We start from the raw sequence: 13,979 nt of genomic DNA, 5'->3' as shown, positions 1-13,979 counted from the left end.
GATAAGCAACACAGAACTGTGTGAGTGTGTTTGCCTCAAAAAGCATCTTGCTTCAATCAGTTTTATTCCAGTTCATAATAAAAACGATTACTTGTATTTTAACAGCAACAGTTCCAATCTAGATTTGTTTCCAACAATAATGTCCACAGTAAGATGTACAGTAGGCCTGATCATTTTTCATCTTCATCTGTATTTACTGTTACTTACGGTTACAGTAGCTTCCTAGCTTGTTTTGGCTAACGTTAGCTATTAGCTGTGTAAAAGGCCAGGGGATTGTTGAAAGAGAAACTCACATCTACTAGTATGAAAGACAGTACTCCCTTATTTCTGGTTATTGTCACCTGTTATAAAATGACAACAATACCTTGCTAACTGACTTTCTTTTCCACTGTCGAAGCACTGTTTCCTGAAGCATTCGGCCCTGTTCTGAAATAACTCCCTGGGTTTACCGTCATGCTGTGGATGTTTGGACAGGACGTGTCGTTTTATTTGTTTGTTTGTTTTGAGAGACTCATTACCAGTGGCGATTTTAGCATGTAAATCTTGATGGGGCAAACAAACCAAAAAAAAATTGATCCATGCCAGCAGACACTACACAACACAACATTAAACAATACATTAATTGCACTATAACGGCGAAAAGCGGTGCCCACAAACTGTTAGGGCCTACATAAAGTTGTACCAACAGCAGAGCTTTCCGGCACAATGGAGTGAATCCTTACCACTGCTACGCCTGGCTATCAGTGGAGCCTTGTCTGTCAGGGAAACAATTAATTCAGCCTTGTTTAGTGTCTTTTAAAAAAACATAGCTGATATGGCTGACTTGCTTAAACAAATGTGAGAGAAATTCATCGCTGTATTTGCGTTTCATGACGATTGAGCTCAGTCAGAACTTGTGGCTATCTTGAGTCCATTTGATGACAGTGGTGAGTGATGGCGAGTGGGAATGATAAATCAGTGGCTGACAGCGCATTATCTGCTGCTGAACGACAGCGCTGCAGCGTGTGGGTCGCGGAGGGATCTTCAAGAAAACGGCAAAAAAAAAAAAAAGATCTGGTATAACGCGAGGCACACGGGCATCTCCCACTTACGTAGCTGCCAAACTTAGCAGAGACCGCTGCTAAACATAGAACGCACTGAACAGTGAGTGAGTGCAGTTGCACTTGGCCAAATCAATTCCAGTAATCAATAAAATAATTATACATGTACTCTGACACGTTGCGACCCACCATTGACAGGTCCGCGACCCATTACTTTAAGAAAGGCTGATCTAGACCCAAAACGTAAAAGCAGGTAACTGCATTTTCACATTGACGTATAGATGACGCTAAAGGCCGACCAGAGGATTTGCTGAAATTGCATTATATCTGGGGTTTTTCAGCGCGAAAAAGTATACAAGTGTGGCCATTTTCACCCTTCTATACCAAATCGAACTATTTTCAATCTTATCTAGCTAGTACTGGACTAGAATTTGATGCGAGGTGCATTACATTCTTTCAGCCTGACACTGTAGCATGTCGTCGCCATGGAAACCTCTTTAGTCGCTGCAGTGCGTTTCCGTGGTGTAAACAGTATGTGCGTGTGCGTGGATTATGTTGAAAATTACAGGGCCGAGAGAGATATTTTCAAGGTGTCTGGCAAATGAACACGTAAACTATAACATTGTTTTTTGTTAGCTTGGAGTAGAGATATATTTTTCTGTTGTTGATAGTAATGTTTTTAGCACAGCAAAAAGGGCATAATCTGCTACTCACTTCACTTCAGTTAAACTCCAACCTGGCTAGCTAGCTACAGTATTAACGTTTTAGCTAGCTAACGTTACATTTGTAGGCTAACTTGAATCTTGATAGGTAGCAACTGTGGGTAGATGGATTTCAAAGCTTTGCTTTGGTAGTTATGTTGTTGTAAGATTGCTAGCTAACGTTAGCTATTTTGGCAAACTATTTTTCGGTTTACATGTAGAATTTTGCTTTGGCTAAGTCTGTCTCATCTGTTTATTAGTCAGCAGCAATGAATCACTTTCATCCATCGAAAAGGACTTCATCATTCTGTCACTTGGAACAGGTCGAAACTACTCTAATATAGGAAGTGAACTTGGGAACATTTACTTCTACTATGAAGTACTGTAGCTAGCTAGTTATTTCAAGATAATAAACGACGTATCTAAGTGCACCAGGGAACGTTAGCAAGCACGTAGGTCGTGTTATTCTAAAAAGCTAGCTAGGTAGCCAAACCAAACCAGTTGACGATGAGAGCTTTTCGTGGGAATTGAGTGCATCACTGTTTGCGATAGCAGGTGACAAGATGGGTGGGATATTAGGTGACATCTCACCTTGTGAGATTTAAGCATAGCTACAGTATTTTTTTCATTATTTAAACATAGATAGAAAGCTGTCAAATCAGAGGGAGATGATCATGCTTTTCGGATGTGCTTGGAACTAACGTTACTCAGCATCATCATCTATCACCACTGCTACCCATCAAGTTCCAAGGCAGTAACGTTAGCTAACATCAAATAAGCTTTCTCGTGGGTGGATCAGCTTTCCCCAAATCAAAGAATTCATCTTACACATTCACAGTTTGGAGCCATGACCATGACAAGGCTTTAACACTTGCGACAGCTGTTCCAAAAAGGAGACTAAAAACACAGATCTTCGTCAGCAAAATGACTTTGAACCAGTCCAGCCTGTTTGGTCAGGTAGACGATCTGCAAGACTTAACATTCATCGAAAGACCTATACGCAGGAGTCTAAAGGTATTTGACAAGAAAGTGCATAACTAACATTATGTTTGAAATATTGCTCTTCTACTATTTGTTCACTATATTCCGCGTGATGTTTTGTATGCCTTTTTCTCAGAAAATTGTCTTTGTAGAAATGCATTTGAAATGATTTCATACATCACTAAAAACAGGATTATAGGCTATGATTAGATATTCTGATATCAAAGCCTAGGTTTGTTAATGTTACGAATAGCCTATATGTATATGAAAATGTATATGTAGCTATGTCACCTTCATCTGTCATTTTTATTTTCCTTTTCTTTTTAGTTATGGTTCTGCTTTATTACAGCAAAACATAGGCACCTGCCTACACTTAGCCATTGTCATGACTTAGCCTATATCAAAACTTTTAGTTCCTCGCACAAATAGTCAGTGGAACATGCTATCGCACTGTAGCCTGGCGACACGGCAGCGACAGTTATCATTTCAGCATCAGTGTAGGCTACCCCTGTTAAATCGCTACTTGCACGAACCAAAGCCGCGTTCAAAACAACTGGGAACTCGGAAATCGCCGACTTCCGACGTCAATGCGTTCAAGACAATTGGGAACTGTTGGGGGGGGGGAAGCTCCGACTGGGAAAATCGTTTTGAACGGTCATCCGACTTGGAATTTCAAGTCAGGAACTCTGGCCTCTTTCTAGAGGTCCGACTTTCCGACCTGAAGATCACTGACTTTATGATTTGACCTAGTTTTTTCACAAGGTCCCAGTTGTCTTGAATGGTGCTTTCCGAATTCCCAGTTGCTTTGAATGCAGCAGAAATCACAACAAGAACTGACTATGTAATGGGGTTGCCCACACGCTTTCTCCTGTGACGCAGCTTCTGTCAGCTGTTTGCATCACTGGCTCACTTTCTCCCCCTCACTTGCCCGCTCCTCCACTGCGGACAGTATCTGCAGAACAGTCGAGGATTTCCTCTCCATCAAAAATAGTCACCCTCCTCTATGCTGTAGTTCAGGGGTTGGCAAGAGGCAGCCCACAAGCATTTTTTTAATTCTCCCTGCTGTAGTTTGTGGATCCTCTTGGTGCAAATGTGATATTAAACCATGGACAACCTTAGGGAATACATAAAGGGTTAGAGTCCCATCTTTCTCCTCTTCCTCTCTTTAAATACTTGTTAGGCTGACAGTGGGGTAGTGAGGAAAGGGTTAGGCTACTTTAACTATCTTATTCTGTATGCATGGCTGCTGCTTCCGAGGTGGGCGTGTATTTTCTGTGCTCCGCTTTCTTTTTTTCTGTGTCGAGGAGGATCCAGAGTGAGGCGGCTCAGATAATGAGAGAAGCTTCAACGTAAGAGACTACGCACACACACACCCACACTCCCCCTGGTCCCCCACGCACACTCTCCCACGCAAGCAAACAGGGACGGAGAGAAATAACTGCAGTCAGTCTGTCGTGCCTCACTGCAACCCCCTTACTTATGACTCGCTGAGTCAATTTAGAACGTGATCAGAATCCTGTCCAGCCCTCACCACATCAACCCAGAATTTGCCCTCCTCCTCCCCCTCCACCCCCACTCAAGTCTGGGTAAACAGGTCATTACTAGTGCAATAGGATGCCCAGTCACAGTGGTAGAGCCAGTGAAGCGACAGACGGGGCCAGAATGGAGTTAACCTTCCCTCCCACACACACACACACACACACACACATTCACATAATGGAGTCCCACTGCACACAATGGTTGAATCAACATTGTTTCCACGTCATTTCAATGAAATTACATTGAACCAATGTGGAATAAAGGTTGAATTGACGTTCGTGACTAATGGGTGAGCATCCTCATAAGTTACTTAGTTATCGATTTGATCCGCAGCACAGTGGATTTGTAGATGGCGATGTGTCCATGATAAAGTTGTCCAATGTCTGTTTTTATTTGGCTTGAACTGATTAATCTCTCATTATCTTCTGTCTACTGTTCTACTTTCAGACTGCTGAAGAGATAGAGAAGCTGACCGTGGACGAGGATTTGAATGACATTGAGCGGGCGGTCTACCTCCTGAGGTAAAGGGGAATGGAGGGCTATTGTAAGACACCACAGTCATTTTTAATCACAAACAATCTCTAGACCCATATGAAAACGTCTTGAAATGATTCAATAGGTGTAGCCTAAGTAATGCGGTCAGAGGGCAAGGTGGAGCTATTATCTGATGTCTCCAATAAACATTATCTCAGGGTTTCGTTCAATTTAGCTTCCGACTAACTGACCCTCATTAACCGGTCAACAAATGGTTAAATGTTTTCCAAGCAGTAAAATGACAATACCAACAGAAAATACTCTGTAGGTGTACAAAGAACGGACATTTTTCATTAAGAGATTCATCAAAACAAGCGTCTATAGCAAGCCTATTGCCTTAGTCAAAAGGCTATAGCCTATAATTGAACATGCAACTGCTGTAATGAAGCAGCTAATAAAAAGTAATTTTCAAACATTTGCCAAAATGCAATTTGCGTGAAAACACAGTTCTAAACAGTATGGTTGGTGGGTATCCAGATTTTCATATCGTCATACCGTCCTTGTCTCATCCCAGGATTTACAGTATTACTGGCTTGGTACACAAGGGGGAGCCCATTGGACTTCTATTACCAGAATGCTAACAAAATTAGCACAAGTAATAGTGAATTTCCATGGACAAGGCAAGAACAGAGGATAAAAAAAAATGTAAGGAAATCAAAAGATAGCTGTGGCAGCTGTACAGATAACTCATCCAAAGTGCTTTGACTTTTCAAACGCGGCAGAAAGCTAACACATTAGGATGCCCCTTCACTAGTATTAATTCAGCCACTTACTTAGATAACACGACCCCTAAGTTAAACTTGCTAGTTAACGCAGAATTCTTTGTTTTTGACGCAGGGAAAAATATAAAATGCCTAAGAAATATCTTGCTGCTTTTTGTTAACACAGATCTAAAATGCTTCTTATTGTAATTTCTGCTCGGCATCAGACTTATTTTGTGCTTCAGTTGCACTTCTCCACTCAGATGAGAATTTACGAATGGGCATTCTATCAACACCACTCTGACTTTTCTCCTGTACTTTTCTCGGTGTAGCCAGTCTACTTTTCTCCGGTAAGATGCAAAATTAACTTTAATCGAAACATTAGGAAATGTAGCTGGCTACATTCTTTCTATGATAAACATTAGAAATATGATAGCCATGCATCGTTTTTGCGAAAAATACCTTTCTTTTTCTTTGTAAGATAATTTACTTGTGTGGCTGCCAGCCAAATAGCGTTGCACTTCTGTTGTTATCTGATGAAAATTAAACTATTTTTTGCCAAATGTGTTGCACTAATGTATAGTTGCATGTCCCTGGTCACTCTATTGAAGCAAAAAAACACTGTTCACTTTCAATATAAAATGTGACCCCTGTCAATACACAGCTGGACTCACCTTCTCCCTCTCTCCCGTTGTGCTATTTACAAACAAACACTTGACTGGCTTAACTGTTCTGGGGAACTATGGTTAGCTTCATAATGTAAAATAATGTGACAGGTGAAATGAAGAACACGCTCAGCTTTATCTCCCAACATATCGCACAAGTCGACTGCAGGTATGTACTGTAAAAGTAGCCACAAATAGGAAAATTTATTGAAGAAATTCAAATAAATAGTTTCAATGGTATTGAAATACGATCCTGTGGCTATTTCCAAATACCACAGTATATGGTATATAGGGTACACCGCCCAAGCCTACTAAACAGCACACCTTAAGCATGCATTTCCTTAAGTGAATGAGATGAAAATCTCTGTTAGACTCTTAGAAAGAGGCGGATTCTAAAAGCAACAACTATGATGGGTTGCTAATATGACTAGGATTGTGCCTTTGGCTTCTGGACAATGAAAGAAAGTTAATATGAAAACCAATAGAACAGGAGAGAAATGCTGGTTAATGGCAAGAGGATGTCTCTATAAAAGAATTGCCTCCACGTTTCTATGGTTGGATTTTGGCTAGGCTACTTTGAAGCAAGGTTAGACATTCATCATTATGTGAAGTAAAGTAAAACGTGCAGGTTTCAAACAATTATACTGCCTCAAGCTCACATTGCAAAGTGGTGGGTGACTCGCTGATAGCATGCCTACCGTTGACTATATAGCCTATGCGCTCAAATGGCGAATGGGAGTAGCACTTTAATTACGAGTTGAGATTGAGAAATACAAATACTAGCTCTTTTTAATCGTGGCCATCAAAACAGTTTTTAACACGCCATTGCATTTGTAATTGTTATGTTTTGCTCAATGACTGGGCATATAAAAGCATGTTTCACTCTAGTACCAGCTTTTTGAGGAGCTGCTCTCACGCTGTCTGACAAGTGATCGGCCATTCCACTCCTCAAACTAGGCTCTGTATGCTGTGCATATGTGATAAGATACATGACGACTAACAAAAATACACACATGCCAACTTACTTCCTCTAAATTATGCAAATTATTCTACAGATCAATAGCAGGACAGGTCAAATGTATTTTTGGCAACTACAGTGAGGGGAAAAAAGTATTTGATCCCCTGCTGATTTGATCCCCAGTACGTTTGCCCACTGACAAAGAAATGATCAGTCTATACTTTTAATGGTAGGTGTATTTGAACAGTGAGAGACAGAATAACAACAAAAAAATTCAGAAACGCATGTCAAAAATGTTATAAATTGATTTGTATTTTAATGAGGGAAATAAGTATTTGACCCCCTCTCAATCAGAAAGATTTCTGGCTCCCAGGTGTCTTTTATACAGGTAACAAGCTGAGATTAGGAGCACACTCTTAAAGGGAGTGCTCCTAATCTCAGTTTGTTACCTGTATAAAAGACACCTGTCCACAGAAGCAATCAATCAATCAGATTCCAAACTCTCCACCATGGCCAAGACCAAAGAGCTCTCCAAGGATGTCAGGGACAAGATTGTAGACCTACACAAGGCTGGATATGGGCTACAAGACCATCGCCAAGCAGCTTGGTGAGAAGGTGACAACAGTTGGTGCGATTATTCGCAAATGGAAGAAACACAAAATAACTGTCAATCTCCCTCGGCCTGGGTCTCCATGCAAGATCTCACCTCGTGGAGTTGCAATGATCATGAGAACGGTGAGGAATCAGCCCAGAACTACACGGGAGGATCTTGTCAATGATCTCAAGGCAGCTGGGACCATAGTCACCAAGAAAACAATTGGTAACACACTACGCCGAGAAGGACTGAAATCCTGCAGCGCCCGCAAGGTCCCCCTGCTCAAGAAAGCACATATACATGCCCGTCTGAAGTTTGCTAATGAACATCTGAATGATTCAGAGGACAACTGGGTGAAAGTGTTGTGGTCAGATGAGACCAAAATGGAGCTCTTTGGCATCAACTGAACTCGCCCTGTTTGGAGGAGGAGGAATGCTGCCTATAACCCCAAGAACATCATCCCCACCGTCAAACATGGAGGTGGAAACATTATGCTTTGGGGGTTTTTTTCTGCTAAGGGGACAGGACAACTTCACCGCATCAAAGGGATGATGGACGGGTGAGAACCTCCTTCCCTCAGCCAGGGCATTGAAAATAGGTCGTGGATGGGTATTCCAGCATGACAATGACCCAAAACACACGGCCAAGGCAGCAAAGGAGTGGCTCAAGAAGAAGCACATTAAGGTCCTGGAGTGGCCTAGCCAGTTTCCAGAGCTTAATCCCATAGAAAATCTGTGGAGGGAGCTGAAGGTTCGAGTTGCCAAACGTCAGCCTCGAAACCTTAATGACTTGGAGAAGATCTGCAAAGAGGAGTGGGACAAAATCCCTCCTGAGATGTGTGCAAATCTGGTGGCCAACTACAAGAAACGTCTGACCTCTGTGATTGCCAACAAGGGTTTTGCCACCAAGTACTAAGTCATGTTTTGAAGAGGGGTCAAATACTTATTTCCCTCATTAAAATGCAAATCATTTTATAACATTTTTGACGTGCATTTTTCTGGTTTATTTTGTTGTTATTCTGTCTCTCGCTGTTCAAATAAACCTACCATTTAAAATTATAGACTGATAATTTCTTTGTCAGTGGGCAAACGTACAAAATCAGCAGGGGATCAAATACTTTTTTCCCTCACTGTAACCAGTTAATGGTTAACCGTTAACATCCCTACCATGACCCCATTTTTATATACTTTTTCAGAGTTCCTCCCGCGACCCCATTTTCTAATCAGGTCTCAACACCTACAGTTGAAGTCAGAAGTTTACGTACACCTTAGCCAAATACATTTAAACTCAGTTTTTCACAATTCCTGACATTTTAATCCTAGTAAAAATTCCCTGACTTAGGTCAGTTAGGATCACCACTTTATTTTAAGAACGTGAAACGTCAGAATAATTGTAGAGAGAATGATTTATTTCAGCTTTTATTTCTTTCATCACATTCCCAGTGGGTCAGAAGTTTACATACACTCAATTAGTATTTGGTAGCATTGCCTTTAAATTGTTTAACTTGGGTCAAATGTTTTGGGTAGCCTTCCTCAAGCTTCCCACAATAACTTGGGTGAATCTTGGCCCATTCCTCCTGACAGAGCTGGTGTAACTGAGTCAGGTTTGTAGGCCTCCATGCTCGCACATGCTTTTTCAGTTCTGCCCACAAATTTTCTATGGGATTGAGGTCAGGGCTTTGTGATGGCCATTCCAATACCTTGACTTTGTTGTCCTTAAGCCATTTTGCAGCAACTTTGGAAGTATGGTTGAGGTCATTGTCCATTTGGAAGACCCATTTGCGACCAAGCTTTAACTTCCTGATTGATGTCTTGAGATGTTGCTTCAATATATCGACATAATTTTCCTCCCTCATGATGCCATCTATTTTGTGAAGTGCACCAGTCCCTCTTGCAGCAAAGCACCCCCACAACATGATGTTGCCTCCCCCGTGCTTCACGGTTGGGATGGTGTTCTTCGGCTTGCAAGCCTCCCCTTTTTCCTCCAAACATATGGCCAAACAGTTCTATTTTTGTTTCATCAGACCAGAGGACATTTCTCCAAAAAGGTGGATCTTTGTCCCCATGTGCAGATGCAAACCGTAGTCTGGCTTTTTTATGGCGGTTTTGGAGCAGTGGCTTTTTCCTTGATGAGCGGCCTTTCAGGTTATGTTGATATAGGACTCGCTTTACTGTGGATATAGATACTTTTGTACCTGTTTCCTCCAGCATCTTCACAAGGTCCTTTGCTGTTGTTCTGGGATTGATTTGCACTTTTCGCACCAAAGTACGTTCATCTCTAGGAGACAGAACACGTCTACTTCCTGAGCGGTATGACGGCTGTGTGGTCCCATGGTGTTTATACTTGCATACTATTGTTTGTACAGATGAACGTGATACCTTCAGACGTTTGGAAATTGCTCTCAAAGATGAACCAGACTTGTGGAGGTCTCCAATTCTTTTTCTGAGGTTGATTTCCCCATGATGTCAAGCAAAGAGGCAATGAGTTTGAAGGTTGGCCTTGAAATACATCCATAGGTACACCTCCAATTGACTCAAATTATGTCAATTAGCCTATCAGAAGCTTCTAAAGCCATTACATTATTTTCTGGAATTTTCCAAGCTGTTAAAGGCACAGTCAACTTAGTATATGTAATCATCTGACCCACTAGAATTGTGACACAGTGAATTATAAGTGAAATAATCTGTCTGTAAACAATTGTTGGGAAAATGACTTGTGTCATGCACGAAGTAGATGTCCTAACCAACTTGCCAAAACTATTGTTTGTTAACAACACATTTTTGGAGTGGTTAAAAAACAAGTTTTAATGGCTCCAACCTAAGTGTATGTAAACGTCCAACTTCAACTGTAATTTGGAAAACGCTGCTGTAGCTAATGAACATCGGAAAATCCCTGTCTGGACATCAAGGCTTCAAGTTGCCAAATGAAAATGCCTGACTGGACATCTTGGCTATAACTTAGTCGCCAAATTAGTCACATGGAGAAGTCTTGCTGTGTTTCGAAAATGTGGGAATTTACAAACCATTGAACATTGACTGTTATTACATATTGATTGTGTGTAGAGGGTCCATCTCTGCCACTGCAGACCCAACATTTGAATCTGCATTCTCCTAACAACACACTTGAGTCAACCGTGGAAACTTCTGGAGCAAGAAGCTAGCTTGTCACTTCTTGAGTTCCCAGGGAATGTGTGGAGATCACTGTGCGATGCTAACTTAGCTGTCTGCTAGGCCTGCATGTGTCCCATTCCAGTGACCTTGATTTATTTGGAGTTCTGAGTAAGATATTGGATTGATAGGGGATCAAGCAGCAAAGCTGCAAGAAATCCTATTGTATTTGTTGCCATTGGTTATTATTATTGTTCTTCCGTAAGGGGAAATTCAATGGTAAGGTCAATCTGAGCATGAAAGAACGAAATAGCTAATTTCCTAATTAAACTACTTTCATATTTAATTGAATGTGTGTGTTTTGATGTACAGACTATAGTTGGCCTTTATGTTTTCCAAATGTTGTGTTATTGTTAATACAAGGTTGGATACAAACTCTCAAAATAAGGCTTTTCAGTCAACCAGATTTCATAGCTTTTAGCAATGGCACACAGAACTTGTTTTGGTACTCACATCTGTCCTCCTGTGTTTCTGACGAAGTCAGAAGGTTCATGAAACAATATCAAACACATTTTAGTCCATTGAGTGCTAGTATAGAATTTTACAATCTAGTAAAGATATAACACTGATTTGGACAGGCTGTGTCACATCCCTAACATTTAAAAAAAAAGTTATTGTCGACGCATTTCGAGTGAGAATGTATTCAAATTTTCTATGCAAAGCTAACTTTCATCAAGGGCTTAGGGGATGTGTAATTGGTTGCCTTTCTATCTTTGTCAGTACACGGTTCTAAGCGTAACGGATGTGACTGTTACATACGCTTCATAAAATGATTATGGACTCACTAGTCAGCATCACTGCATAACGCGATCATGATAAAATGTTCATGCACTCCCTACTGCTTCCGAAGTGTGTTTATGTTAGTAAGCTAGCTGGCTATCTGTGAGTGATCCATTACGGATGTACGCACGTTCTCTTATGAACTGCAATGATGCGTTCTGATATCATCACATGGCATAATAAAGGTCTTAAATTCATAAACATAATTAAGGTCTTAAACTTTCACCTGTTATGCTGAGTTTGTTTACTTCCTGAGTAAGCACGGGTATGCCCCAGTGACAATATTGTTCAGTGTCTGTGTGGCACTTGAGAACTGCAGCTGTCAAGCCTGAGGTGATTTACGATCTGACAAGAAATTGACGAAAGTGCGAACCCTGTGCCATTGGTAGGTTATAAAACTTTTTTTTTACCCTTTCACATAATGACAATGAAAAATAGTTTAACCCTTCATAGGAAAGACATCAACATAATGAAATATGTCAAGATATAGTAGAGATGAATGAGGAATATGTGCAGCTAGCTCAAATAAACATGGAAATGAAAGTATCAATCGCGGAGTCTAGGGTTAGGAGTATATCACAGAAACATGTGTTTGATGTATTTAATACCGTTCCACTTATTCCGCTCCTGTGGAGTATATACTGTACAGTGTTTTCGGAAAGTATTCAGACCTCTTCCCCTTTTCCACATTTTGTTACGTTACAACCTTATTCTAAAATAGATTAAAACAAGAATACATCCTCATCAATCTACACACAATACTCCATAATGACAAAGCAAAAACAGGTTTTTAGAAATGTTTGCAAATGTATGATTTTTTTTTTAAACAGATGCCTTATTTACATAAGTATTCAAAACCTTTTGTTATGAGACTCGATATTAAGCTCAGGTGCATCCTGTTTCCATTGATCATCCTTGATATGTTGATTGGAGTCCACCAGTGGTAAATTCAATTGATTGGACATGATTTGGAAAGGCACATGCTTGTATATATTTGTGACTCGTTTCAGGAAACTAGGTGTATGTCGCATGTTTTTTGGCAGAAATGCCTTCTGGAACATTCCACTAACGGTTCCCAAACGTAGCTGCTGCTCATTACATCTGCTCGAAAATGGATAAATGGTTAAAAGTAAGGCCCACGTAACAGCTCTACTGGTAGTACTGCTACTACCAGCAGTACTATACCTGCACCTGTCAATGACACAGGTTGTTCTGCTTCCACGAGCACATCCACTGCTAGCGTCAGTAATTCTACATTTGTTGTTAGCCTAGCCTACATGGACACTGACAGTTGTGAATCTGATGCAGCCGAAGAGCTACTGCCCCCTTACCCGGGAAAGCACCGAACAACAGACAGGGACGTTGGACCATTGAAGAGGCGCAAATATGATGAGAACTACATTGATTTGGGGTTCACTTATATTTGGAGTAGTGACTTTCCTCAGCCACAGTGTGTTATATGTGCAAAAGTACTATCTCACAACTTCACTCTTTCGCAGACATTTAAAAAACGAAACATGACAATTTAGAAAAATAAGCCACTGGAGTTTTTGAGTGAGAATAAAGACGACTTTCGAGTAGTAAGACATGTATAAAAGCAACAGATACCATTAATAAGAAGGGGCTAGAAGCGTCTTATATGGTGAGCTACCGAGTGGCGAGGACAGGAAAGCCCCATACCATTGTAGAGGACTTAATTCTTCCTGCTGCCGTGGATATGGCAGGGACAATGCTGGGGTAAAAGGCAAAAAAAAAACTATACAGACAATGACTTCATCAAACAACACTGTTTCACAACTCATCATTGACATGGCAGGAGATGTTTTGAAGCAATTAATGCTTCTCATACAAGCCAGGGAATCATATGCGTTACAGCTGGATGAGTCAACAGACGTGTCGGGCCTGGCACAGCTCCTGGTATATATCCGTTATGTTTATGGGGGGCCAATTAAGGAAGACATCCTCTTCTGCAAAACACTGGAAACCAGGACAACATGAGATAATATTTTAAAATACTGTGATGTTCTTCCACCATCCCCACACTCAGTTTGTGTGTTTGACATTTCTATTTAAACAAAAGCTTTGATTTGGGAATTCTAAATTCCAACAGAACAAAGTGTATAAATCAATATCAAATATTTCAATGCCCTTGGACACGGGAAAAATGGGTCACCTTTTTTTAACACAAATGCTACCTGATTCAAAGTATGGAATGGACTTTGGTGGTCAAGATGTGTTGGTATCTGTACTGATGGCGCAAAGCCATGACAGGGAGACATAGTGGAATGGTAACGCGCGTGCAAGCAGTTGCTCCCGAT

General features: G+C 40.9%; 1 protein-coding gene across 5 annotated transcripts in view; it reads left to right on the top strand.

Annotated features, from left to right (window-relative positions):
* Window positions 1-1,379: 1,379 nt before the first annotated feature.
* Window positions 1,380-13,979, top strand: part of ppp4r4 (protein phosphatase 4, regulatory subunit 4) — a 143,964-nt gene continuing 131,364 nt past the window's right edge. The window contains exons 1-3 of one of the 5 annotated variants that reach the window (XM_014145076.2): window positions 1,380-1,630; window positions 2,580-2,755; window positions 4,709-4,782. In XM_014145076.2, coding sequence (XP_014000551.2) covers window positions 2,666-2,755; window positions 4,709-4,782 — 164 coding nt within the window. In that variant the 5' untranslated portion in view covers window positions 1,380-1,630; window positions 2,580-2,665. Of the gene's footprint in view, window positions 2,756-3,429; window positions 4,072-4,708; window positions 4,783-13,979 lie in introns of those variants that run through there. The other 4 variants (XM_014145077.2, XM_014145079.2, XM_014145078.2 and 1 more) reach the window with 4 other exon arrangements.

Source organism: Salmo salar, chromosome ssa15 (genome assembly GCF_905237065.1).
Source record: "Salmo salar chromosome ssa15, Ssal_v3.1, whole genome shotgun sequence".
In the NCBI taxonomy this organism is placed as follows: Eukaryota; Metazoa; Chordata; class Actinopteri; order Salmoniformes; family Salmonidae; genus Salmo; species Salmo salar.
The sequence above is the reverse complement of the archived record's forward strand: the minus strand, read 5'-3'. Positions and strand labels throughout refer to the sequence as shown.